We start from the raw sequence: 27,995 nt of genomic DNA on the forward strand, positions 1-27,995 counted from the left end.
TGGGATCTTAGTTCCCCAACCAGGGATGGAACCCCCAGCCCCAGCAGTAGAAGCATGGAGTCTTAACCACTGGACTGCCAGGGAAGTCCCCTGATAATGATTTCTTGAGAGTCATGCAGAATATGGCTTATTATGTATTACTTTCTTTCCTTCTTAAGGAACCACCTTGGGGAAGTCTTAATTTTCACAACTGAAATCTACTAAAATCAGACAGGAGGGTGACTTGAGCCCTGCTGGACATCACTGTCAACTCTGGAATGCTCTTCCTGTTATGTCCAGCTGAAAGAATTCCTAACACATCGTCGCACGTATCCTAAGAATGACAGGCCTAGTAGAGAACCTTCAAGATTCAGAGGGGACCCAAGATTTGTCACTTCATACCTGCAATCTGCCAGACACTGACCAGATTCCCAGAGGCGTCAACCAAGAAACAGTAAACATTCGATGACACCGTCTTTTCACCTTCCCTGTGTCCTCCTCACTCCAGGGAGAAAGCAAAGAGGAAACTGCTCAAGGAAAGATACAGAACAGAGAAGTTTATTTTACACTATCCGTCCAAGAAAACAATCTCCGTAAAACCAGTGCAAAATGTGTAACAGAATCCATAAGTGTGTCTCAGCTCAGAAAGCCCGAAGTGGTGATTCCCTCTCCCGCTCCTCCGGCCAGCAGGTGCCCCTCGGCCAAGGCTGGCCTCGGTGGGCACCAGCGACAGAAACATTCAACCCATTTGTAGCAGGTTATTTTTACAATTCATACCAGAGTGTGTACAGGGGAAGGGGAAAACCATACCGAATGAATAGGTGATCAGTGCTTAAAGTAAATACATGGGGCAGCACGGGGCGAGAATCCACAGTTTCAATAAATACAAGTGAACAAGCATGGGTGGGTCTCAACTCGGTGGAGTTGTCTGCGGAGTAATTCAGCATCGGACAGAACCTAGCAGAGCTGCTGAGCAGCGATTGGCAGCAACATCCGCAGTAACACGCCCTTGAGTGAGTCTGCATCCAACACATTCTGCGTTTCCAAGGTGTCAGTTCCGTTCCTCCTTCCTGTGTCCCCTCCCCACCCCCCGGGGAAGGGAGCGGGGCGCTGGGGCAGCTGGGCGTGGCGACTGGGAGGAGACGCTGGCCCTCGAGCCAGCAGTCAGGGTCCAGTGTACTCAGTACGAGGGGCGGTGTCTGTGCAAAGTGCGCTTCTCCACTTCCCGAGAAACCAGTGTCTGCAACTCCTGCCTCCGGGTCAGACTCCGTGCCCCGCCAAACACCAAACCAAGAGCAGTCTCAGAGTCTCAGGCGGGAGGCACTGCCGTGCCGGCTGCCTGGTGCTCAGGATGGAGAGGTTAACCCGGGCAGGCAGGCTTCAACTATTGCTTGAGAGGCTAGAAAGAACTGGGGAGAGAGTGATGGTCAGAATGGACAGGCGGGCAGCTGTCTTCTTCCTAGAAAACCCAGGGCCTCAGGGCAGGCCCCCGGGTGTGACGAGAAGGAGCTTATCCAGGGGCCTCTCCAGCCGCTCCTCTGATGGGCACTAAATCCACACAAGCTCCAACGCACCTGGGCCTCGACCCCAGAGGACGCAGCTGGGACGTCCAGTGGATCAGTGAGGATCCAGAGCCCGGTGAGAGAAGATGCGAGGAAAAAAGTCACCATCTCTGGAAGGAAAAGAAGAAAAGGGGGGAGCCCTCAAACCAAACCCCCAGACTCAGGAACCTAGAAATCAGCCCCCAAATTAAGGAGAATCCCAAACGCTCCCTGTCACGCGTGGACCCTCTCCTCTCTCTTCTCCACAGTCTCGGCTCATACATTAGGCCGGTCTTCCATCCAATAACTTAAAAAAGGAGGAGGGATATATACTAAGTTTGCCTGGCGCGGGCCAGTTAGCAGCCAGTTTTTCTAGAATATCAGTCACTGTTCAAAAATGGGGCTTGAAAATTCACGCGGAGGTCGGGAGTCTTCACGTGGAGGAGGGCAGAGCTGGAGTCGGGGTGGGGGTCCGGGATTGGCCGGTCGGGAGGCGGTGGAGGGTAGAGTGGGTAGGGGCAGGGCCCAGGAGGAGTCGAGGGGGGCGGAGGCCTGCGGGCAGCGCGGAGGCGGACTCGGGCGCCCGCTTGTATTGCACAGAAGGAGGGGCCGAGCTGGGCGCGGCCGCGGGTCAGTGGTCCCCGCACATGGGCAGGTTCACAAAGGTGAACACGTTGAACTCCGTCATGATGGAGAAGCACAGGAACACGCCGTATAGGAAAAGGCACCCGCATCCCAGCTTCCTGTCCAGCTGCCACTTGTTCAGGTGGACGCCAAACACCTGCGAGGCACAGAGCAGGGTCAGAGGGCGTGGGGACCCTCCTGGGTTACGAAGCCCCTCCTCCACCGCGTCCCAGACCCCGCATGCGCACCGGGTTTCCCTCCGGCCGCTCTGACGGCTCCCTATGTGTTCCTCTTGCGGCTCCGTCCCCAGCATCCTGAGCTCTGACTGTCCGGGGCACCGGGACTCACACTTCGGCCTCTCTCTTCCACCTACGCTCACTCCCAGGGGGATCTCATCCGACTCCTTGGCTCTAAATCCCGTCTATGTCCTGGTGTCTCCAGCATGGGCTTCCTCCTGAACCAGCTGTTCTGACCTAGCCCCTGGGATATCAGTTCGGCACTGAAAACTTCAGATATTGGAACTTGCTTCTCGTCCCAGACCTAACTTCGTTTCAGTCCTTCAACAGCCCTCCAGGGCAGAGGGGCAGTGGTGAGACCCTGTCCCAGGAATGCCCAGCCACAGCATCTGGCGACGCAGTGCACCGGCAAGCCAGCTGGCACTCCGAGGTCAGACACAAGGTCCCTACAGGCCTCACTTGTCAGTCTCTATAATGGGGCTGATATCAGTGACCACCTATTGGAGTGTGGTGAGCTCCAGATGGGGAAATTCCCGCAGTAAGCACCTGTGTGGCGGTTACAAGCATAATAATCCTAAGTCATACCAACCTGAAGAACCTCCTAAAAAGAATGAATAGATGGGTTTTCACTATTGTGTAAGGCAGTATTTGGTTTGATAAAATCTTGGCGTTGGAGTTGCATGCTGGTCCTGGAAATGACCTCTCCTGCCCTTGTGAATTCCCATTCTCTACCTATGTATGTTCTCATGACAGGTGTAATTCAACAAATAGTTCCTCAACAATTCAGGAAAAAACACATTGCATTTCCTATGATGGAAATTCAGTAGCATACATGTACGCTATCAGACACTTGGGGCAGGTGGGTCAGTCCACATGGTGGTGTGAACTCGCTCCCACCAAAGGTGTCAACTTAGTTGGAACAGTACATTATGCAAGTGGTTGGATGGCCAAGGCAGTGCAGTGGCATCAGAGTGCATTCACTGTCCAGCAAGTCTGTCCTCAGTCTTTGGGTGTTGGTCACATCCATGGACTTATGGAGATGTTTAGGAACCTGGAATAGTCAATTAATTGGAATATAACCTTCTGTAGCCTCATCTTGCAGAAAAAGTGGGATTCCCCCTATTGCTTTTGATAAATGTTTGTGTTTGACATGAGACAGGTTGTGCTTCTGAGAGGAGGCTGGCTCCTTTCAGAAAGGGAGGCTTTCTCGTGGGTTGCCAGGATCCATTTGTGGAGGACACAGCCACGAGACGGGACAACCTTGAGGCTGACTGTCCCTATCCACCAGGAGGCCAAGCCCATCTGGTGTCCAAACAGACTCTGTAGCCAGAGAACCCAAGGGGATGGGGGGAGAGGTGGGGACTGGAGAGTGGAGAGAGCTGCAGACCCACCGTGACGAAGACGGAGGCCAGGAGCAAGCCCACGGAGTAGATCAACCCCCTGCTGTTCAGCCGAATCTGTAAGAGAGGATGACACAGAGTTAGGCTCCCAAAACATCTGCCAAGTGTGGGGTGGTAAATTCTAGTGAGGCCAAGACCCTCCTCCAGGATGGAGGGCAAATGGCAGCTTTGCAGTGTTCCCACTGGCGCTTTCCTCGACACCCAGGGGGCACCCTGGCCTGGCCCACCCTCAGCCCCATCCCTTCCCCCTCCAGCAGCGGTATTTGCTGACTGCCCCGTGGCCACTTGAATTCTCCATCCGGCATGGCCTGATTCTTATTTACTGGGGAACTTGACTTCCAGGGAGCTTCCGATTTCCCGACACACAACGTTTAGGGTAAATTTAATAACGTGGGTCATGAGAGCAATATTTTGAAAAATATGACTAAACTTTTTAATCTCTTTTGCATTCAAATGTCTGTGACCTTCACCTGAACTTGATGGGAAGTGGTGAGTGAGGGTTGCTATTTTGAACAGGCAAAGAAGAGTTAACATTCAATTGCTGATGTTTTGTTTGTTTTCCACAGTAACACAGTGGGGTTAACAGGCAAACTTTGAAGATTAAAAAAAATACAAACAACAATTTCTGGAATTCTTAGGAGCCCTGTCCAGTGCAACTTCCCATGAGGCACACATAGTCTTAGTTCCCTGATCAGAACCTGTGCTTTCAGCAACAGAAGCACAGAGTCTTAACCACTGGGTCACCATGGAAGTTCAAGGGCAGTAAGTCTTATCCCCGTAAAAAACCAGTTTCTTGGGGTCTTGCTAAGCCAGACAATCTCACCAACCATTCTCACCTCTAGATAAGACTTGGAACCTCAACTGTGCAGTGTGGACCTAAACCAGCATCCCCTGCTCCTGCCTCACAGATGCAAGGCCCAGGAAGTGCAAAGGCAGACGGTCCCCATGGCAATGCCCTTCTGAGAGCAGGCAACACACTCGGATTGTTCAGCCTTGACATTTACCGTTGTTTTTATTTCTTGCCTTCGAAACTATGAATTTTCATCCTCCAATTCCCTCTTGGCAGTTGCTAGAGAGGAAACAGGAGGCTGGCTGGTTCCTGAGTCAACAGGAATTTAGGCTCCACGGATGTGTCTTTTAGTGCAAATGCACACAGAGACTGCATCACCCCCAATTTCCTGCATGCATGTGGCTCATAAAACAGCACCCTGAATCCTATACCCTTTATTTAAGGACCTGAACCTCCAGCCTCAAAGACTCTGACTTCCCCCACATTGCAGTTTAAAATCTCTGTATGTTTTGAGGTCAGCTCCACCCGACCAGCAAATTCTTTTAGGAAAAACAAGAAGCCCCTGGATTTTCGCTAATTGGTTTATAACTCGGAACACATGTGGTTGTCACTTTGCATTTTCTAACTTGAGTGGTTTGAACACTTGCTTAGGCTTGGGTTCCAAATGGATACATCCAGCTGGGACTTTACGCTATATAACATCACAGGGTGGGGGGCTTTCCTTGAACAGTGGCATGAGGTCAGAAAGTGAATGAGCCGACCGAAGAGAAGCACTGGAACACAGCTTTCTCCCCGGAGTGCGTGACCACACACGGGCTGCACTGAGTTCTCGCGGCAGCTCCTCGAGGTGTCCTGAGCTGCCTGTAAAGGTGAGACAGCTGAGGCTCCAGGAAGTGAAGCCCTTAGCCCCAGTAAGACTCAGCTCACACTGTGTGTGTGTGTGTATGTGTATGTGGTGGGGGTTTCCCCATAGTGTGTGTGTGTGTGTGTGCACGCGTGTGTGTGTAAGATTCAGCTCACACTGTGTGTACGTGTGTGTGTGTGTGTGTGCGTAAGACTCAGCTCACACTGTGTGTACATGTGTGTGTGTGTGTGGTGCAGGTTTCCCCACCCATCCAAGCAATTCTGCGACACCAGCTTGGTGTCCTTCATCTGACACTACCTACCTGGAGGCACCATCAGATCCCACAGGCTAGGGCTCAGCCCTGCAAGGCTGTATCCCCCACCCCTACTGGAGATGCAGGTACAAGTCCAGGTTGTCACTTGTGCTTCTGATGAGCAGGTTATAGATCTGAGGTTCACACAGAAGTTCCAAAAAGGAACCCCCTCCTTGGGTTAGGTTGGTTTGCTGGAGGGCTCACAGAGCTCAGAAACCCTTTCCTTACTACATCACTGGGTTATTAAAACATGATGTGACTCAGATGGACGAGACGTGCAGGGCGAGGTGAGGGAAAAGGCTCAGGGTTCCAGGCTTCTTGGGGCCCACTGTCCCTGCATCTCCACGTGTTCCCAGAAGTTCTCTGAACCCCGTCGTTTTGGGACTTTTACGGAGGCCTCGTTACAGAGGCACAACTGATTAAATCTACAGCTGCTGCTGACTGAGGGACTTCCAGCCCCTCTCTCTGCCCCAGAGTTCACAGCATTGGGAAGCAAAGTTCCAGCCCTCAAACCACAGGGGTTGGTTCTCCTGCCAACCAGCTCCATCCTTAGGAGCTATCCTAAAGTCACCTCATTCACATAAAAAGATAATTCTGAGGCTTTTAGGAGCTCTGTGCTAGAAAAAAAGACCAAACATAAATTTCTTACTACAAATCGCAGTATTACACAAGGTCAGGGAGCTGGTAAGGGGTCACGTCTGCACTTAGAGTCAGGTTTCAGCCTGAAAATTCTAAACTCTTCAATGCACCTTGCAGGGCACAGGAGAAAAGCCAGGGCTTTCTCCACCTGCTAAGAATTCTCTATGCTCACCTCTGGGCCCCTTACCATCTTGGTGGGACCACCTGACTCCCTGGAGCCCACACTGGCATCTGTGGTCTGTGTCTGAGGCTCCTCCTCAAGCCCTGGAAGAGCCACCACCCACCTCTCTGGTCACACCTGCCCACCCCCTACTGGGTCCCCCCCGCCCCCCACACCCGGAATAAAGTCCTCACCCCATTCTCATCTTCAGAATAGAGTGGTTTTGGGAGGGATCTAAAACTTTGATGGTGAGACTGAATCTACTTCAGGCCTTGGTGACCCAGGAAAGACCCTATCTCCCCCCAAATATCACCTCATTTTTCCTAAAATCTAAAGAGCAAGATTCACCTTAAGGGGATTGGGTGGAGTCATTGCAGCCCCTAGGGCCTTGTCAGAACAGCCTTGAGAAGAACCATTCATTGTGAAGCCCCCAGACGATCCCCAGTTACCCCACTAGGTCTGTGGGAACAGCCCGTGGCCAGGCCCTGGGAATAGTTTCTGCATTTTCCTGGTTTCCATGGTGTCAGTATTCCTGCCAAGGTCAAGTGCAAGCTGCCCATGTGGCCTCACTGAGAGTGGAGTGGGGAAGGGCTCCATGTAGCTGCCCTGGGGTTGGGCAGGGTTTGCAGAAAAAGAAAAACTGGCCTGGCAACTGGAACAGAAACTGCATACCAGAAGATCGACTCAAGAATGTTTATCCTCGAGAACATTCTTCCTCGAGAAGGAAGACGTGGTAGCATTGAGAACTGACTGGTAGGTTCTGGGTGCACTGGCTGAGTCGGACACATCTTTGCTCTCAGAGGGTGAGGGAAGATGACACCCCACCCCCACCATGTGACTGCAGAGGCAGTGGACATGGCTGGGTGGCTTCTCGGAGGAGGTGACAGCTGGAGGACAGCGGCATTGGAAGGAGGACCTTGGGAAGAGCCTTCCTCCATGTGGCCAGTCTTTCTGGAAACAGTCTCCTCATCCTTGCCCTTTCTGGCTGACCACCCCCAGCCTCCTTCCCTGAATGGTTTTCTCACTACTTGACATCAGGGTATGGTCATGGTTCTCTTCTCTGTTTACACTTACTCCCTGTATGAGCTTTATGCTTAAAAACCCATAGCAACGCTCTTGACTGTCAGAGGTCTTGCCTCTGAATTTATCTCACTGTCTGCCTGATGTCTCCACCAGGATGACCCTCAGACACATCACACCTCATCTGGTTCTAAGCACAACCCTGGATCCTGTCGCTTAAATATGCACTCCCACCCTGGCTCCCCTGGGGGCTCTCTCCCCCAGGTCACATATTCTGTTTTTCCTACAAATGCTTCATAACTGGTCTGGCTGCCCTCTGTCATGTCTGGCTCCACAATGGTGTGATCATCCACCCAGAGCCAGACATCCTGGAATGCGAAGTCAACTGGGCCTTAGGAAGCATCACTATGAACAAAGCTAGTGGAGGTGATGGAATTCCAGTTGAGCTATTTCAAATCCTGAAAGATGTTGCTGTGAAAGTGCTGCACTCAATATGCCAGCAAATCTGGAAAACTCAGCAGTGGCCATGGGACTGGAAAAGGTCAGTTTTCATTCCAATCCCAAAGAAAGGCAATGCCAAAGAATGCTCAAACTACCACATGATTGCACTCATCTCATATGCTAGCCAAGTAATACTCAAAATTCTCCAAGCCAGGCTTCAACAGTACATGAACTGTGAACTTCCAGATGTTCAAGTTGGATTTAGAAAAGGCAGAGGAACCAGAGATCAAATTGCCAACATCTGTTGGATCATCAAAAAAGGAAGAGAGTTCCAGAAGAACATCTATTTCCACTTTATTGACTATGCCAAAGCTTTTGACTGTGTGGATCACAACAAACTGTGGAAAGTTCTTCAAGAGATGGGAATACCAGACCACCTGACCTGCCTCTTGAGAAATCTGTATGCAGGTCAAGAAGCAACAGTTAGAACTGGACATAGAACATCAGATTGGTTCCAAACTGGGAAAGGAGTACATCAAGGCTGTATATTGTCACCCTGCTTATTTAACTTATATGCAGAGTACATCATGAGAAACGCTGGACTGGATGAAGCACAAGCTGGAATCAAGATTGCCGGGAAAAATATCAAAAACTTCACATATGCAGATGACACCACCCTTATGAAAGAAAGCGAAGAAGAACTAAAGAGCCTCTTGATTAAAGTGAAAGAGGAGAGTGAAAAAGTTGGCGTAAAGCTCAACATTCAGAAAATTAAGATCATGGCATCTGGTCCCATCACTTCAGGGCAAATAGATGGGGAAATAGTGGAAACAGTGGCAGACATTATTTTTTGGGGGGCTCCAAAATCACTGCAAATGGTGACTGCAGCCATGAAATTAAAAGACACTTGCTCCTTGGAAGAAAAGTTATGAAAAGTGTATTAAAAAGCAGAGACATTACTTGCCAACAAAGATCTGTCTAGTCGAAGCTATGGTTTTTCCAATAGTCATGTATGGATGTGAGAGTTGGACTATAAAGAAAGCTGAGTGCAGAAGAATTGATGCTTTTGAACTGTGGTGTTGGAGAAGACTCTTGAAAGTCCCTTGGACAGCAAGGAGATCCAACCAGTCCATCCTAAAGGAAATCAGTCCTGAATATTCATTGGAAGGACTGATGCTGAAGCTGAAACTCCAATACTGTGGCTACCTGATGTGAAGAACTGCCTCATTTGAAAAGACCCTGATGCTGGGAAAGATTGAAGGCAGGAGGAGAAGTGTATGACAGATGATGAGATGGTTGGATGGCATCACCGACTCGATGGACATGAGTTTGAGTAAGATCCAGGACTTGGTGATGGACAGGGAAGCCTGGGATGCTGCAATCCATGGGGTTACAAAGAGTCAGACTTGACTGAGCAACTGAGCTGAACTGAACTAACCCTTTCCCCACACTACAGCTAGAATTCTTTTCCTCAAAGGTCGGACAATCACACCACCCCCTTCCTTGTCCCCACGACCATGGCTCTCAGTGTCCTTGCCCACATGGCCTCTCTGGGCTCCAGTTCACCCCTGCCACTCATCCCTGTCCATCCCACACCCCCCTACTACACCCCCAGAGCAGAGGAACTGTCCTCAGGTCCTTCAGTGCCTGGAACATTCTCGTATCTTGGGTCTTCTACTAGCTGTTCCTTTGCTTAGAAAAAGCCTTTCACCTTCACCTGCTTTGCTTCTGATAATCTCAGTTTCTCAGGGTAAGGATCATTTCCTCACGTGCATCCAGGTGCCCTGGCCCCTGCACACAGCGCCACGTGCTGCCCTGAATGCTGCATGGCCAGCTCTCAGGAGGGCAGGGGTCACACTGTGTGGTCATGCCCTCCCAGTGGCTGGGGCCCCAGGAGCACAGGACAGTGTCTGTCTGGCTCACTGAGGCAGCCCCAGCGACGGCTACCAGCTCAGCACAGAGAAGGCAGTCAATTCGTGTCTGAGTAGAAGAGTGACCTAGACAGAGGTGTGGTGGGGAGAATGCTTCCAATCACTTCTTTTTACCTCCATGGATTCTGAAATAAAGTGGACTCTTGCTTGGAGAGAGGGAAAGACAGACTCCCTTGCTGCCCCGTTTGCTGCTTCTTAGGGTTCTTTTATGTTTCTAAGCCCCAGCTCAGAAATCTAGATTTTGCCTTAGCTGCCTGGAGCCTGCCTGGTGACTTTCTTAGTTTGGTGGGAGCAGGTGGGAGAGACTTATCACCGAAATGGAATAAGAAGTACTCATTTTCCAAACCGACTTTTAGAAATAGCTATTACTGGGGGCACTTAAGTAGCTAGCTGGCTTCTGAGCAAGACACAAGTACTGAGAAATGTCAAAATCTGTGCAACTGCCTTCCTTCCTTGCTGTCAGATGCCTGAACCTAATACTTTGCAGAAAACAGCTGTCTCAGTGGTAATTATCCAGTAATCATGACCTGGAAATCCATCTAGGCGAGATGGAAAAATGGCTTCAGAACCGTAGCAGCTCGCTTGCGAGGGTGGGGAAGCCATTAAATCCACACAAGCCACTGAGTACTGATATCAGAGAGACAGGAAGATGTCATGGGGTCACTGAAATGCTAACAGGTGGAGGCCCCTGACTGTCCTCTTCAGAAGGAACACTCTGTCCTGGAAAAAGCTGGAGGCGGACATGAGGGAAGACTAAACATTCAAGACCAATAAGCCTCTAAATTTGCTTTTCCATGAGCCTGAAATTAGCTTTCCGAGCAACTTCTGCATCTTGGCTTGAAGTTACACATGCCCCTACAGTGTGGCTGGGTGTTGGGGGCTGGCCCAGAGGGCCCACTGGAAGCTCTGGAGGGACCAGGGCGTGGACAAATGGGTCACCTTCACGGAAGGATCCAGAGTGGTTCCTCTGACATGCAGATGGAAACTGCGGTAGACTCACCTCTTACTGCAGCTGCGGGCAGTGGCTGTTTGAGCTGCACCAATACCTGTGGGATTTTACTCCTAACTTTTTCTGGATGTCTGAGAATCACCACCATGAATGTACATTATTTAACTGGGCTGAAATACAGCAACACTCTCAGGAGCTACTGATGTATGAGGAATGCTCATCCCTACAATTGAGGAAATAAAATGTATTCTCTATTTAAACAAGGTCCTGCTGCATGGATGGCAAACGCCAAGTGGACAAGGTCTCACACTCAGGCTCCGGCAGTAGGGAACCAGTGTGGGTAAATGACTGTCGGACAAAGTCGGTCTTGTTCCAGCCACATGTCAAGTGCTTGAATGTCTCATGGGACTAGAGGCTGACTGTATTCCACATTCCATGGCTGGAACATTTCCATCACTGCTGAAAGTTCAACTGGGCAGGCTCTGCTCCAGAGTTTTCCCTGATTAGAATTCTCTAGTTAAAGTTTCTCTAATTTTCTATGACTTGGAAGAAAAGCTATGACACACCTAGACAGCGTATTAAAAAGCAGAGACATCACTTTGCTGACAAAGGTCCATATAGTCAAAGCTATGGTTTTTCCAGTAGTACGTATGGATGTGCGAGCTGGACCATAAAGAAGCCTGAGCACTGAAGAACTGATGCTTTTGAACCGTGATGTTGAAGAAGACTCTTGAGAGTCCCTTGGACTGCAAGGAGATCAAACCAGTCAATCCTAAAGGAAATCAACCCTGAGTATTCATTGGAAGGACTGATGCTGAAACTCTGGCCACCTGATGTGAAGAGCCGACTCACTCGAAAAGACCCTGATGCTGGGAAAGATTGAAGACATGAGGAGAAGGGGACGACAGAGAACGAGATGGTTGGATGGCATCACTGACTTAAAGGGCATAAGTTTGAATTAGCTCCGGGAGATGGTGAAGGACAGGGAAGCCTGGAGTGCTGCAGTCCATGGGGTTGTGAAGAGTCAGACACGACTGAGCGACTGAACAACAACAACAAATTTTCTGTGAAGATCATAAGTTACTTTTATAATCAGAAAAAAGGACTAAAAAAAGGAAAGTTTAATTTGTGGACTGTTGGAAAAACCCAGGAGATTATTTTGGGAATGGCAAAACAGAGTCAAGGTGACTTGTATTGAAAGGAACTAGCGAGGCTTAAATGGAAAATACTGTTCTCAGTTGAAGTACAGAAAAGGATGTATTACCCAGAAGGGAGGCGGTCCACACGTGACCCAGGAAAAGGAGCTCAGAGGCTGGATGAAAGGGAGTGGAGGGGGCAGCTTGGGATGGCAGAGAGACAGACCCTACAATAGCGGGGCACTTGTGGACCGTGGCCGCTCTACAGCCCCAGTAGGAGGTTATCCTGCAGGTCCCTCCTGTCTGGACTTCACTCTCAACCTGGCACCCCGGACCTCAGGACTTATTCATGTCTCCTCCCCTTCCTGAGTAGCCAGCTCCATAAATGACCTGGAGCCCCCTTACATGTAGGTGGGAATGTGTGATTTATGGGGAAGAATATGAAAAAGAAAATGCATATAGATGTATAATTGAATCACTTTGCTGTACATCAGAAACTAACACAACACTGTAAATCAACTATAGTCCAATAAAATAAATTAAAAAAAAAACAACAATATGGGGAAAGATGAAAAAAAAAATCAACTCACACACAAAAAACCATTACCCTCTAATGGAGAATTGGGTAAAGGGCATAAAGAGATAATTATCTGAAGGAAGAATCTAAAAGGCCAATACATGTGAAAAAGAATGTTTAGTCCTCTGGTAATTAAAGTAAGATTGACTAAAACACAGTTAAAAAAAAAAAAACTCATGCAGCTGAATTTCATAAAAGCCATCGAAAACGTCATTATGTAAATCTATGTATCTCATCAGTTTGAATGTCATTTTTGATTAACTAAGAGCACCCACATGGTCTGCCCTGCATGGCATCTAGGCCACATGCCCCCAGGCTTGCTCCGTTCCACTTACATGGGGCCCCTTCCTGTTCTCCAGCAGGCCGAGTGCATGTCTGCCTCAGGGCCTTTGCACAGCTGTTCGTTTTGCCTGGAATGCTTTTGCTCTGCCCTGCCCCAGTTTCTCCATGACGGCCTCTTCTCTAGTTATTCAGACTTCAACTCACAGTCACCTCTTGTAAGGAGCTTTCCCAGACCCTCCTTTGTCACCACATCGTCTCCCAATTTCACAGACAGCAGAGAAGAGATCTCAGCTCCTTAGGACACATAATGCTTCCTTCCAATGTCTTGTGCTTATCTTAACTCTCTGGTGAAATCTTCCTGCCAACAGGTAGATTCGCATGAACCAAACATGTATGGCCTTTCTCACCATGTGTTTAGAAATTTCAATGGACACACTCTCCCTACTTGAAACAGCTGCGAGGGAAGCAACTTGGAAACAACCATCATCTGATAAATGAGCCACGATATTTTCTTTGGAAAACACACTTACCTATAACATATTACACAGATAGACTAAAGCACGCTCAGTGACATGTTCAGAGAAGCACCAACACTGGGTTGGGTATGAATATCGCAGAGGCGTCATCCTTTTTTTCCTCCCTGACACAGAGAGAAACCTCTAACTGCAGTTTCTCCCTCCATCTCTGGACAGTGTCTGGGACAGAAGTGCCCCTTAGCAGAGGGGGAACACTTTGGCAGGCTGGGGAAGAGCACTGACATCTAGCTGGAACTCCCAAGTCCCCATCTGCAAATCCACCTGGAGTCAGAGTTGGCTTGGTCTTGAGAAAGATCGTGGGGCCGTCACTGCGGAGTGTGACGGTCACCAGATCCCTGGCAGAGATAGCGTTGTGTACTTTGTGTCCTTCCCTTCAGAATAAAATATTTTGCATGCAAAACAAATCCGCAGAGCAAGGGTTGGCAAATTAGGGCCTGTGGGCCAAATCTGGCTCCTCTGCTGTTTTTGCAGAGTCCATGAGTGAAGAAGGATTTTTACATTTTTCATTGGTTGAAAAGTTTTGAAAAGAATCATAATGTGTCACGACATGTGAAAGTCATACGAAATTCAAATGTCAGTTTCTATACAAAAAGTCGGACTGAAACAGCCACGTTTATTGACCCGCCATCACCTGTTGCTGCCTTCAGGCCAACACGGCAGAGCTGAGGACGACTGTGACGGAGACCATCTAGGCCACGGGGCCCAAAGTATTTACCATCTGACCCTTTCCCGAAGCTTGGAACAGCTCCGTCTGCTCTCGAGTCCTGAATGTCCCCACGTGGGCCTGACCTTGAGAAGACTTGGCCAGGAGAATTTGTTTCCTCTCAATGCGAGTTTTTCCACACCTCCTCTGCCCTGAGACATAGTCCCAGTGGCCGAGGTCACCAGGGAGAAAATTCCACTTACATAGGATCCGTAATCCACAGCCAGGGTCTGCAGTGCCCAGGGGAGACCGAGCCCAATGAGGATGTCAAAAACATTGCTCCCGATGGAGTTGGACACGGCCATGTCCCCCATGCCTGCAAGGACAAGAGGTCACTGGAGTGAGGAAGGTGGTCCCTGGGGGGTGCCCCGGCCTTTGAAGACTCTCTCCAGCCCCTGGTCTGACAGCCAGAGACCTGGTGGGCAGGTGGGCCAGCCCAGGTGCTCGGGTCTGTCCTGGACCATCCATCACTATAGGATGATTCCAATTATAAAATAGTCATTGAATATGTATTTTCAATAAATAGAATGAAATACACATTCTATTGAACTGCTGAGCTTTACTTCAAATATGATCATTGGTTAAATGTAATTCAAAAAACTAAATCTGGTTGCAAAAATTCTGAACCATTCTGTGGAAAGGAATAAACTCAACAGTCTATAAAGGGCTCATGAGCTCACTGACCTGCACAGTTCAGTGTCATTACATTACCCATCTGCTCCACGCCGTATCCAAGTCTTCTAAATAACTGAGCAACATTAAGGAAAATAGTGTAACCAGTAGAATTTTGTGAGGACCAGCGGAGGACATTTTGCCAAGGGTGGCAGCCACACACTGTTTGCTGAAAACCAATCTCCTCCTGCACAAATCAGGTTCATAAACAAGAGTAGGTGCTGGAAGGAACATGGCCATCTGGGGGGCTTCCACCCAGGGGTGGGTAGACTGTAATCTTGGTTTTGAGGGTGGAAGGGTCTGTCACACACTGAAGAGTAACGTCTGGCACTTAGGCTATGGGGGTCCATCCTCTCTAAGCTCAGTTTCCTCATCCATGAAATGGGTATATGACTGCCCCTAATTCATAGAATTGTTAAATTAAGTAAGATCATGTGTACAAATTGCTCTGTTCAGTGTGGGGCTATCATCAGCAGATGTCAGCCATCACTGTATTTCTTACTATTTTTAATAATAGAAGCAATACAACCCTGGAGGGGACGAGGGGACACCCTAGTATACGAAAGGGTATATGGTATACCTATATAGGTATATAGTATATCTAGTATATAGAAAGGGTCTCTGCCTTGCTCGAGGGTGGGTCTTCTGGCTTGTTTCCCTGTTATTCTGATGCCAGGAAGCCTTCTGACCAGCCTGGCACTGAGGTGGCCAGCGCTCCTGCACAGCTGGGATGCGGTGCCCTGGTAACTGCCATGCAAGCTCCCCCTAACCCTTAAGTAGGGAGGCCTGGCTTCCCTTCCCAGCCCTCCCCATGTGGGCCCCACCTTGTCTGGCCACAATGAGGCTGGCCATGCAGTCGGGCACGCTGGTTCCAGCTGCCAGGAAGGTGATCCCCATGATGACGTCAGGAATCCCCAGCGTGTAGCCGATGATCGTGACCTGGGAATGGGGTTGGGGGAGGGGAAGGGAGGCAGGAAGAGGCAGTGAGTGGAGGGCCGATGCCAGCCCTGCCTGCCTGTCGACTCTGTCACCAAAGCTGAAGAGCCTGCAATCTGGGCGGTCTAGGGGCAGAGTCTGTGTTCCGTGTCAAAGACAGAGGGCCAGGAATGTCTCAGGGAACAGAGAGGTGGAGTTACAGAGCCCATGCTTTCCAACCAAAGACTGGCCTTTTCCCCACGTTCCTTTGGGTGAGGCAGGCGGCCTGAGAGAAGAGAAACAGAGTTGCTGGAAAAAGGCAACAGCGGGACAGTTTTTGAACTCAGGATGTTTCTGGGGACCCAGAATGGATGGCTGCCATGCTGTGCTAGGAAATCCACTGTCCAAGTCTCAGGTTGGCTGCATGAAGAGTTGGGAGGGGGCTGAATAACACCACCCAGTCCAGTAAGAAAAGCTGTCAGCTGCCGATTCCTTTCCTCCCTTCCTGGCAGCTTGGGAACATCATCTGCCCACATCACCCTCTACTCCACGGTGGCTTGCTGCTGCTAAGTCATTTCATTCGTGTCCGACTCTGTGCGGCCCCATAGACGGCAGCCAACCAGGCTCCCTCGTCCCTGGGATTCTTCAGGCAAGAACACTGGAGTGGGTTGCCATTTCCTTCTCCAATGCATGAAAGTGAAAAGTGAAAGTAAAGTCGCTCAGTCGTGTCCAGTTGACTCTTAGTGACCCCATGGACTGCAGCCTACCAGGCTCCTCCGTCCATGGGATTTTCCAGGCAAGAGCACTGGAGTGGGTTGCCATTGCCTTCTCTGCCACGGTGGCTTACACCTGCCTAGAACTCTGGCACTTTTAGTGTAACTTACTTAACTCTCACTACAACCCCAGGGTATACCTACTGGTGTTATCTCCATTCTCCGAGTGGCCTTGGGGCATCCCCTGCCCAGAGAGCAGGCCCGTGGGCATGGGCAGCACCTCTGTGTACACAGGGGGAGGGGTTAAGTCAACACCAAAGGCAATGCTTCTATTCTGCAAATGAGCTCATTCTGGCTCCCAGTTTTCAGATGGGCAAACTGGGAGGACAGCAGTGGGTGGGACGGAGTGACCAGGGGCGGGTGGCACAAGTTAGTGAATGGAAAGAGACCCGTTCTGGGTGCCCTGGCCTCAGGAGAGGACAACATGCAGGAGCTAAACGTTAGGTCATTGTGGGATGCGCCCTCCCTCACGTTCTATAAAACTGCAAGAAATGCAGACGGCATGTGGCCAGTATCCCATTCCTGCCAGCTCCTCCAGGATCCCTGCATGGGAGTCTGGCCTCCCCTCCAAAGGTTTGGGGGACGTTATTTAAATCTGCTAGGATGCCTGGCTTGGTCTCTTTCAAGCAGAGGCTGTGTGTCTCATTTTTGCCCAGTGCTGGACTGGATTTGTGGTGGCCTTGGGTTCTCTGCCTTCCATGCTCCAGGGAGGAAAGGGAGACACGGAAACACAGCAGTTTCTTGTGGCTGCTCTGGAGCCTTTTGTGCAATGGAGCTGCAAGCATCCTGCTCACCTGTGTTTTGCTGTTCTCACCCTCAGTGGGGTCCCTGCACGAATTGGTTTGGCTCCGTGGGGCTCCAGCTAGGAAGAGGACTCTGTCCCCACTGTGCCTATGGTTACCATGGTTACAGCTGAGGCTAACGTGCTGGGAAGCGATTCTCCAGGTCTCTGTACCAGGTCTCAAGGGTTTCTCCTGTTCTCCCCTCACTCCCGGCCCTTTCCCAGGGCTTCTCCGAACCTCCCCCAGAGTGGAAGGAGGCAAACAGAAAGAGGGGGAGCCTAAGATCTGTCAGCTACTTTGCATGTTAGTGGACTTCAGAGAAAAACCACTGGACACCTGGAGGTCAGGGATACCAATGCTATTCCCCAAAGTTGGCACCCAACGAAAAGGTCAAATAAAAATAGTAATGGACACAGCATGACGGAGAAACCCCTGCCTATGCGATTTGGATTGAAAAAAGTATGCCTGTGATGTTGAAGGCAAGGGGTAATTATGAGTTAGTTATTAGTTATGTCAGGTTTACACATTTGCTATTACCTCCAAAATAATCTTTTCAGAACTTTTTTTAGCTTTTGAGTTTAATTCTCCAGCATTTATATTTCATCTCTACCTGATGCTCAAGCACAATTAGATCTTTTCAGAATAATCTTTTCAGAACTTTTTTTAGCTTTTGAGTTTAATTCTCCAGCATTTATATTTCATCTCTACCTGATGCTCAAGCACAATTAGATGTACATATGTCATGGTTTTTAATTTCTTCCCATTTCCAATTATAATGAATTAGGGCCACTCCCCAGTTAAAAATGAGCATCGTGCATGGGCAGTGAGTGCACTCTGGGTTTCCTAGGATGGCTTTAGGGCAGAAATGCTTTTGAGCGAAGGTCCCTCAATCAATGCCAACTCTTGAATCATTGTTTTAGCTTCAGAAGGGAACCTTGAGCATTCACTTGGTTCAGTGACTTCATTTTCTGGTTGAAGAAACTGAGCTGAGATGGGGAGTGACTATGATGGATGGAGTGTCACTTCTCATACCTCCCACCTTACCTCCAGGCTGGCTGCCTGTGACCCTGCAGGCCTTCCCACCAGAGCGGGTCAGGTGTATGTCCCCCACTCCACAGATACTTGGCAGATGGAGGCTGGGTGGAAATCTCAAGCCAAGGCCCCAGAAGGCCCCCATATTTGCCTTTTCCCTACTGCATTCCTGTGACCCACTGTGAAAAGACATTCCCCAGGTAGCCACAGGTCCAAAGAAAATGGGCAAACACAGAGGAGACACGAACCCCACCTGCTGCCTGAACCAAAGGCAACCACACTGGAGCTGAAAGCAGACTGCTTAGCTGGTGCCCGGTAAGACCAGTCACCCACAGTCTCCCTGCCGACACATGAGCAGGAGGATAAGTTCTTCTGATTCTAAGCCACGGAATGGTTGTTACACAGTGTATGGCAGCAACAGCTGACTGATACAGTTACTGGGCTAAAACCTCTGCCCTGGCTCCCCTCTGGGGAGGGGAGTTTCCGCAAGTTGAAGGACGATGTTGAGAAATTCCACTAGGTGGCGCTGTGTCTGCTGACCCCCTTAGACTCTGGGAAGATGTAGCTGCCTGTCCATGGGGAGAAGGACTGAGAGGGGATTGGTGGTCTTTACCGCCCCTCCCCTGCCTCCACCCGGACCCCACACTCTTCCCTGCACCCCATTTGTATCCTGAGAATCCTCCGCATCCTTGAGTTTCTTTCTGAAGGGACCCAGCACCCTGGGGTCCTGGACTCACCATCCACACCATCATGTAGGAGAAGGCTGCGATCCACAGTGTGGACGAAGCGAAGGTCACCATAAACCACTTCTCCCAGCGGGGCTTGTTGCAGTTGGGGACGGTGAAGTACAAGACGAAGCTCAGGGGCCAGGTAAATGCCCACTTCACTGTTTCCAGTTTGCCAGCTGGGAGAACAACAAAGGCAAAACAAACAAACAAACAAATCAGTGAGGCGCATTTTCCCGCTCCATCCTCAGCATGAGTGTCCCCAGACATTAAGCCTGACCGTGGTGCTCCTTACCACAAAGACTCGAGTGCCTTTCCACCAACAAGATCAAGAGGACTAGAAAGTGCCCACCTGCTGGTAGGCCTCAAAATGACAGGATGTGTCGCTTCTGAGGAATACAGAGCTGGGGGGAACGGTTTGGCAAATGGAGCCAGGTGGAAAAGGATGCGGAGGATTCTCAGGATACAAATGGGGTGCAGGGAAGAGTGTGGGGTCCGGGTGGAGGCAAGGGCGGGGCGGTAAAGACCACCAATCCCCTCCCAGTCCTTCCCATGGACAGGCAGCGACATCTTCCCAGAGTCTAAGGGGGTCAGCAGACACAGCGCCACCTAGTGGAATTTCTCAACATCGTCCTTCAACTTGCGGAGATTTTGATGGACGATCTGAAAGCTCTCAAGGTTGCCAAAGCATTGCTTGAGTGTTTATATCCCAAGCTGCTATGGGTTTGCAAATTCATAATTGCTTCCTGGCTCTATCTGTCTGCTGCTATGGACAAGATGATGGATCTGTTAGTGATGACCTGTCCTACCATCTCAGCTGCCGAGTGCCAGAGACAATGGTGACTATTTTACCACGAGTTCTTGTAGCCTCAGATTCGAAAAACCCATTAGCTCTCCATTGGCCATGACTACCATCCTGCTTAGTGACTAAACAACAACAACAACAAACCATCCTGCATTAAGTACTAACTCACCTCTGAAGAGAAATATCAACCAAGATCTGCAGATAGGTCTCTGTGCATCCTTTCTGGTCAACTTCCCAGCCCCTACCACCACAGAGTTTTTCTGTTCTCCAACTTCAAATAAATAAAATCATACAGTATTTTGTTTGTTTGTTTTTACCTTCTTTTATTCAACATAATGCTTTCTGAGTTTCATCCATGGGTTGGTAATTCATTCCTAATTGCTATGTAGTGTTCCAGCCTGTGAATATACTGCAGTGTGACTGCATTCTCCTATGTCTGGGATGTGGGCTGTTGCCAGTTTTCAGGTATTACAACTAACGAGGCTGTAAGCTTTTCTGTGTGAATCTTTCTGTGGGCATGTTTTCATTTCTCTTGGGCAAAGACCCAGGAGTAGAAATGCTGAGTCACAGGGTGGGTGTTTTTTTTTTAACTTTATGAGAAACTGCTGAACTGTTTTCTAAAAAGGACTGTTCCAATTTGTATTCCTACCACAGTTGAGGTATTTTTAAAATTACACTGTGAAAAGTGATGACTAAAATCTTTAACACAATTTATGTTATAATTGTATACTAGCATCCAGCACTTATTTCATACATCTTTCGCCCGTCTCCAAATATTTTCTTAAAACTGCAGTTAAGTTACATGATATCACTTTTGACTCCTGGTCTCCCTAGACTCACAAGGTGGTCTCTAGCGGGAGGAGAGGGGGCTTTCTTATCAGTTCCCATTCTGTCTGTTCTGTCTGAATCAAGTGCCTCAGTTATTTAAACTCCCTGAGCCTCAGTTTCCTCATCTGTGGAATGTCGACAGAGCAGCAGTCCATGGGGTCACAGAGTCAGACACAAGTGAAGCAACTTAGTACTCCCACATACAGACATATAGATACATACATCATGCATGTGCGCTGTGCTCAGTCACTTCATTTGTGTCCGACTTTTTGCCTTCCTATGGCCTGTAGCCCGCCAGGCTCCTCTTGTAGGTGGAATTCTCCAGGCAAGAATACTGGAGTGGGTAAGCCATTCCTTTCTCCAGGGGATCTTCCTGACCTAGGGATCGAACCTGGGTCTTTGCCATTGCAGGAGGATTCTTTACCATCTGAGCCACTGGGTAAGTCCATTATATAATATACAGCATATTAAATATATATAAATATTTGTGTATTAATATGCAACAGATCAGGCCTTCCCAGGTGGCTCAGTGATAAAGAATCTGCCTGCTAATGCAGGAGATGTGGGTTTGATTCCTGGGTTGAGAAGATCTCCTGAGGAGGGAATGGCAACCCACTCCAGTAGTCTTGTCTGGACAGTCCCATGGACAGAGAAGCCTGGTGGGCTATAGTTCATGGGATATGAAAAGAGTTGAACATGACTAAAGATGCACACACAGATGCAGCATATTAAATATATACAGTATATAGAAAGCATGTTATATGCATGCATCACATCAATCATACATGTGCACATGCTATATATGTGCACACACACCTATATTCATGTACACACACATATGCATGCATGTCCTACACTCCTCTATTTGTATACTCGCACACAATTACGTACTTGTTAATGATTCACACTCCAGTCAAGCCTTAGTGGCAGAAACATGCAAGTCCAGGTCCCTGCAAGATTCCCGTGGGAGGGAAACAGATCTTTACCCAGTGGCCAAAGTATCTCGGCCTGAGAGGACCCTCGAGTGCCCTCTGCTGGCCTGAGGGCCTCTGCTCGCTCATTGCTGCGAGGAGGCAGCCCTACCCAGGGGGCGCCCTGGCTGGACACTCAGTCCCCAGTCCTGGCCTTGAATGGTGTTTCTTAGCAGCTGGTGGAGCAGAACAGGGGCCCACACTCGGGCAAGCCCATCCTCACTTCAGAGGCAGAGCCAGGTGCTGACCTTGCTCCCTGGCATGGCAGAGGAACCCTGAAGATGGCTGGGGGACCCCAGGCCTCAAGCCCATGCCACCCAGCAGTGGCCCACGGACCAGCAGCATCGGCATCACCTGGGGCCCCTCCTGGATCACCCAAGTCAGAGCCCACCCCTGGTCAAGGATGCCCACATGAGAGGGGCTGGTGAGGAGGACTCAGGACCTCACTGACTGTCTCAGCAGCTCAGGGCCCTGGGGTGAAGCCGAGACCCCCAGGGGTGGCAGGACCACACAGAGCATCCGTTCTCCTTGTGAGCCTGTGCTTCCAAGGGATGGAGGGTGCCTGACGTGGGTGCTTGAGCCCACACCTGCAGCCATGTCTCCTAATGTGTGGGGAGACCCTATGGCCTCCACATGTGCACCCTAATCCTGGGGTGAGGGTGGGGAGCAGGAGTTCAGGATACCCCGAAACTTCACACGTAGGCCTGGCATGTACTGCGTCCAGGTGAGAAACAGGGAGCTCGTGACCCGAAGGGGGCCCTCGATCCCACTGAGTGAGGTGGTCTGTGCGCTCTCACACCTGTGTCTCTGATGTCTTCCTGAAAGAGTGTGTATGGGATCCTGGGCCGTGGGGCCAACAGAGCACCCAGCCACTTACAAACTCTTTCATCAGGGACGGCGTCAGCCAAGTGAGAGTTCTTGGAGCGAGGTTACAGTGCCGACAGTGAGCTCTGCAAACAAGGGCTGGGGAGGGGGCGGAATTCCAGACACAGCCCCCAAGGTCTGTGCCCCGATTTTCAGAGCCCGTGCGGAGGATGAACCATCATCCCTGACTGCGCTACTCTGTGAAGCAGAGCTGGCCTCCAGATAGGCAGGTCATCACCGGAGCCCTTGGAAGCAGAGGAGGAGGCTAGAGCCATGAGCAGAGTGGGGAGGACCAGACAACACACACTGTCCGTTTGAAATGAGACGCCATGGGACGAAGAAGACGGGGGCCGTAGGGTAGGGAGCAGCCCCAGCTGACAGCCCTGAGGAGCCACCAGGAACCACCTTGCCAGGAACCTGAGTGTGCCGGGGCTGCTGGGAAGGACCACAGCCCTGGCCCCCTCATCACTGCCCCGTGAGCCTTGGAACCCCCAGCCAGGCAGTGCCAGACTTCAGACCCCTAGAACCTGAGCTAGCCAACGAGTGTAAGCTGCAAGGCTTGTGCTCATTTGTTACAAAGCAAGGGAAAATGAGCATGAGGCCTTACGAGGGAAAAGTGGGGGACCAGTCATTCCATCCTTAACATGTTTTTGTCCTGGTCGATAGAAAGGTTGCCAAGAAATGTCACCAAATGTGGCAAAATGGATAAAAAGCCAGGATACATTTTTACTAACAAGCCATGATTTAACTTTGGGTGATTTGGGGTCTGGGAACCTGGGTGGTATTTTCTGGTTACTTTCGGCTGGCAGTTGACCAGGTTGAAATCTCAGGAGCCTTTCAGGGACCCCGTCGCCCCCTGAGCTTTACTGGCTGGACACAAAGAGGGGCCCTGAAGGACACTGTATCCAAAACGAACGCTCGACTGTGACGCTGAGCCCGTGTCTCCTTGTTAAACGGCCTTTCAAATGGATCCAGCACTTCCTCCTCAGAGCTGACAGCCCCCACTACTTCCAACGTTGCAGAGAAGACACACAGGCTAATTAAGCTTCACATACTTGACAGTGAATACGAACTGGACCAGCGAACACTTTCTTGAAACAGAAACTTCTGGAAGGTCTGGCAGGCAGGCAGAATTCTTTGGGTTTGGTCCACCCATTCCATTAATGGTGGGGCTGGAGGACAAGGCCGCTGGCTCAGCTGAGTCTTTACTGGAGGCAGCAGTTGGTGGACAAGGACACTGCCCTTGTGGCCAGGGTCCTGAGAGCTTACCAGCCTCTGCATGCACTCTGACCCATCAAGAAACGGGGAGACCCTGGGCTAGCCCCTGAGGTGTGATTTGGGAGCTCTCTGCCCTGGTCTGCCTCTCCTGAGGTGCCCACCCTGGAGACAGCAGGTCCTGGGACCTGGCCCCCAAGGGCTGCCTCGTCAGGACACTGCCCCCACCAACCGCGATGGGGTGGGTAATGGTGGGAAACCCCACCCCACAGCACCAAGCTGCCTGGCCGGCAGGGTCACAAACTTTCCTCTTTGGCACCACAGGGTCCCGAGGAACCACTGACAGGGAGCCTTCCTCCTCCAAAAGCCCACATTTCAACCAGGCCTGAAGGTCACCGTCTTGGTCATCGGATCTGCTGTGAAAGAATTTTACCCACTGTAAAGGTTAACACAATATAAATATTTCTACGGCCATACAGACAGCCCTTGAATTTGGTATCAGAAAGGTCACACGGTCAAGGGCATCAAGTCAGTGGCTTCAAAACAGCTCCGGACCGCAGCCCGCCCAGCCCGCCCAGCCCCAGCAGGGGCTCTTACACGGGGGGTCGAAGGGTGTGTATGGCCCTTCCTCCTCCTCCTCGTCCTCCTCCTCCTCGTCGTTCTCATTATTCTCATTGTCTTCATTCTCGTTCTCCGTCTCGTCACCGGCCTCCACGACCTCGTCCCTCCGCGTCCCGCTCACGCCTCTGTCCGGGGCGCTGCTGGGCCCCGTCCCGTTCTCCACTGTGTGCTTAATTGGGATCTTGATGGCCACCTCGGATTCTCCGTTGGCGTAAGCCCTGCTGTTTATCAGCCTCTGTCTCTGGAGAAGGAAAGGCACGTTCTAACACAGAATCCCTCCCCACCCCCCCAGAGAAGCTGTAGATCCTCTCACCCAGGACCCCGGCTGTCGGGATTTTCCCAGGCTGCTGACAAGGAGGTGCTTCCAGAAGACTCTGCAGACAGATTCTAAGGGACTCCTTAAAGTAACAACCAACTCTGATAGACTTTCTCGGAAGAAGGATCACTCGTTCGTGACCCACTGGAACTTACAAATCCCTCTAGAGGAGAGTCTCCATGTCTCAAATGGGCACTGCTTTTCTACCAGGGTTTGACTGCCTGAGCACTGGGTTGTTAATGCTCCTCTCCAGATGGTAGCAATTCCCTGGTCCATATGTGAGAAAGCCATAAAATGTATCGGAATTAGGATCAACAAGGCTGCCATTCCAGAGAAAGGCATCCCTGGGAAAATTTGGGTCAGAGACGCTGAAGTACCCTAAACAAAGGTAACCTTAATTTAACAACTACTTTCCTGCAAGGTCACATCTGGGGGCTTTATTCAGAGGGAAGATAATAAGAAGAAGGGACGGAAGAGTCTTTCTATACAGCTGGAAGCTGGACTACGTCTCTGGACACGTGGTGGGAAGAGCAAGGACAGGATGCATAGCTGAGCAAGAATGTTGGGAAACAGCTGAGGGACATTATTGTGTAAAACACTGAGGTAGGCGCTTTTACCTGCAGACCAGGGAACGTCCTCCCTGCCCAGTTCCCCACCCCGGCCATGGCAGATGGACTTGTTTTCTCAGATACCTCATTGATTAACATGCGACTGGCCATGGAGAGTCGGGTCTTGGGGGGGAAGTGGCTGGTGATCATGATTCGAAGACCAGCCTCAGAGAAAGAAAGCTGATGTGGATAGGCTGACAGCAGCTCATCTACCATGATCACTGATGCTTTGCGGTGGAAATTGGCTAGGAAAGTTAAAAACATAAAATAAAGATAGCGTTGAGGCTAGGAGTGGGAAAGAGATATTCATTCATCTTCCTTCCCTTTCTTATCTTTATTGCTCCCTCCCTTTCTCCTTTCTTCCCTCCTTTTCTTCTTTCCATCCATCCATCCGCCAACCCACCGACCCTCCCACCCATCCACTCATCCATCCATCCACCCACCCACCCATCTGTCCCAGAAGGGTTGTGATTAAAATTTGAAGAAGAGTCAAAATTTGCTTTCCGTGGGCTCATCCATACTTCCTTTGAAATGACTTGAAACAGTTTGAGTCCTTCTCTGACAGTAAGAATGAGTGATAACATAAGAGAATTTTCCTTTCTCCTCAAAGGATTCTTTTCCTGCCACTAATATCTGGGGCATAGGAAAGACCCCAACTGTCTTTAGTAACCCTTTATGCCCTTTTCAAATGTCAAGAGTGTTCATGCTGCTGCTGCTGATGCTGCTAAGTCACTTCAGTCGTGTCCGAATCTGTGCAACCCCATAGATGGCAGCCCACCAGGCTCCCTCGTCCCTGGGATTCTCCAGGCAAGAACACTGGAGTGGGTTGCCATTTCCTTCTCCAATGCATGAAAGTGAAAAGTGGAAGTGAAGTCGCTCAGTCGTGTCCGACTTTTAGCGACCCCATGGACTGCAGCCTACCGGGCTCCTCCGTCCATGGGATTTTCCAGGCAAGAGTACTGGAGTGGGGTGCCATTGCCTTCTCTGAGAGTGTTCACAGTGGGCTGTTAAAAGCTCCAGGGTTGATGCTAGTCCAAGCAGAGGGCATGGTGGGGGATGCATGGCTGACCGGGGTGGGGGGCGGGCAGCTGGCCAGCTTACAGAGGCTCAAGTCCAGCGGGTGCTTAGGGCAAATCCTGTGAAATGATCTGCTAGCAGGCCTGAAGAATACTTCCTCCACGGCCCAAGCTCTTCTGCGTAGATACTGCAATGTGAGGACGCAGCTCACGGGTCACAGCCTCACTCCTGTTCTCCAGGCCACTAAACCATGAAATGATCTCTGGAAATACTAATAGTAGGTAGCTCTCTTTGGTTCTCTAGGAGTATTCCTTTTATTGTTATAAACTACCCTGCATAGAAGAAATGAAATGAAATCCTTATGTGGGATAGCGCTGAATACTCAAAAGTGTTTCATTAAACATGGGTATAATTAGTGAGAAATTAGTATAGTATAATTAGTGAGAAAACTACATCAAATAATTGATTTTCAAATTCTAATAATTACCCACAGATTTCAAACTGAGATATGTATTTGGAAATAACCTATAGATTTTTCTTTTTCTTTTTTTTTCCTTCCCTGAAAAGGAAGGAAATGGGACTGAGAAGAAATAAACCCACACATTTCAATAGGAAAGTTAAAAAAAAATTGAAACACATTCTAGGCAAAAGTAAATGATAATTTTCCATGTTCCTCTAAGAAAGAATATTATTAGAGAGCATTGTATTATTTCTCTTTGAATAGCAACTGCTTACTAAGCATCTACTGAATATCAGAATTTGGGGGAATGATTGAGTGACTAACACTTTCACACTTTTAGGGCTTCACTGGTGTCTCAGACAGTAAAGAATCTGCCTGCAATGCAGGAGACCCAGGTTTGATCTCTGGGTCAAGAAGATCCCTGGGAGGAAGGCATGGCAACCCACTCCAGTATCCTTGCCCAGAGAATTCCATGGACAGAGGAGCCTGGCGGGCTACATTCCATAGGGTCACAAAGAGTCAGACTAACACTTTTACTTTCTTTTCTATGTTATTTTGTAGGTGGGAAACTGAGGTAATATAGCCTGAAAGTGAATTCAGATATAAATATACACTAATAACAACTATCATTAATGGAGTATTTTATATACTTTATCTCCTTAACTTGTTATAAAAATTATCCTCATTTTACAGAAGAGAAAATTGAGGCTCAGAGATTAAATAACTTGCTCCGAGGTCACACAGCCAGAATGGGAGACAATCAGCACCTTGACACTCCTGGCGTCTCCTTTACCATCCTGTTTCTCTGTTATCAACCTCAGCACGTTTGGTCCAAGAACTTCCACCAGCTTCCAGAGGCCGCCCATCACCAGGATGTTCCCAGATGCAGCCAATGGGAGGGAGTGGGGGCGGTGCTCCCCGGGGCAGGCACGCCCTGTGGGGCCGGCGGCGCCCGGCGCAGCCCCGCAGAGGGGCACGGCCCCAGGGTTACCTCTCTTGTGGGGCCGGCGGCACCGTCGCAGCCCCGCAGAGGGGCACGGCCCCAGGGTTACCTCTCTTGAGTAGCACCACGGTCGCGTCGCAGTTGCCGCTGTCGTCCATTTCGGCGTTGTTGGCCAAGCCGTTGACCATGTTTCCGGCCCCTTTGGTCTTCCTCTCGAAGCATTGGTGTATGCAGGCGTTGTATCTGGACACGGCCGGGAGCAGAAAGAGCCCATCAGCACTGCCGTTCCTCCCTCCTGGGCTCCTGGCTCCCCAAAGCTCCCCAAAGCTCCCTCAGCCTGGACACCG

At 50.0% G+C, this 27,995-nt stretch overlaps 1 protein-coding gene across 1 annotated transcript in view; it reads right to left on the bottom strand.

Moving 5' to 3' along the window:
* Nucleotides 1-521: 521 nt before the first annotated feature.
* The window catches only part of SLC24A3 (solute carrier family 24 member 3), a 430,346-nt gene continuing 402,872 nt past the window's right edge, over nt 522-27,995 (bottom strand). Inside the window, exons 10-17 of the mRNA XM_006077251.4 lie at nt 27,758-27,891; nt 25,313-25,473; nt 24,281-24,545; nt 19,013-19,179; nt 15,598-15,712; nt 14,305-14,417; nt 3,772-3,837; nt 522-2,301 (exon numbers count right to left, since the gene is read on the bottom strand). Coding sequence (XP_006077313.2) covers nt 2,152-2,301; nt 3,772-3,837; nt 14,305-14,417; nt 15,598-15,712; nt 19,013-19,179; nt 24,281-24,545; nt 25,313-25,473; nt 27,758-27,891 — 1,171 coding nt within the window. The 3' untranslated portion in view covers nt 522-2,151. The remainder of the gene's footprint in view (nt 2,302-3,771; nt 3,838-14,304; nt 14,418-15,597; nt 15,713-19,012; nt 19,180-24,280; nt 24,546-25,312; nt 25,474-27,757; nt 27,892-27,995) is intronic.

This window comes from Bubalus bubalis, chromosome 14 (assembly GCF_019923935.1).
Source record: "Bubalus bubalis isolate 160015118507 breed Murrah chromosome 14, NDDB_SH_1, whole genome shotgun sequence".
In the NCBI taxonomy this organism is placed as follows: Eukaryota; Metazoa; Chordata; class Mammalia; order Artiodactyla; family Bovidae; genus Bubalus; species Bubalus bubalis.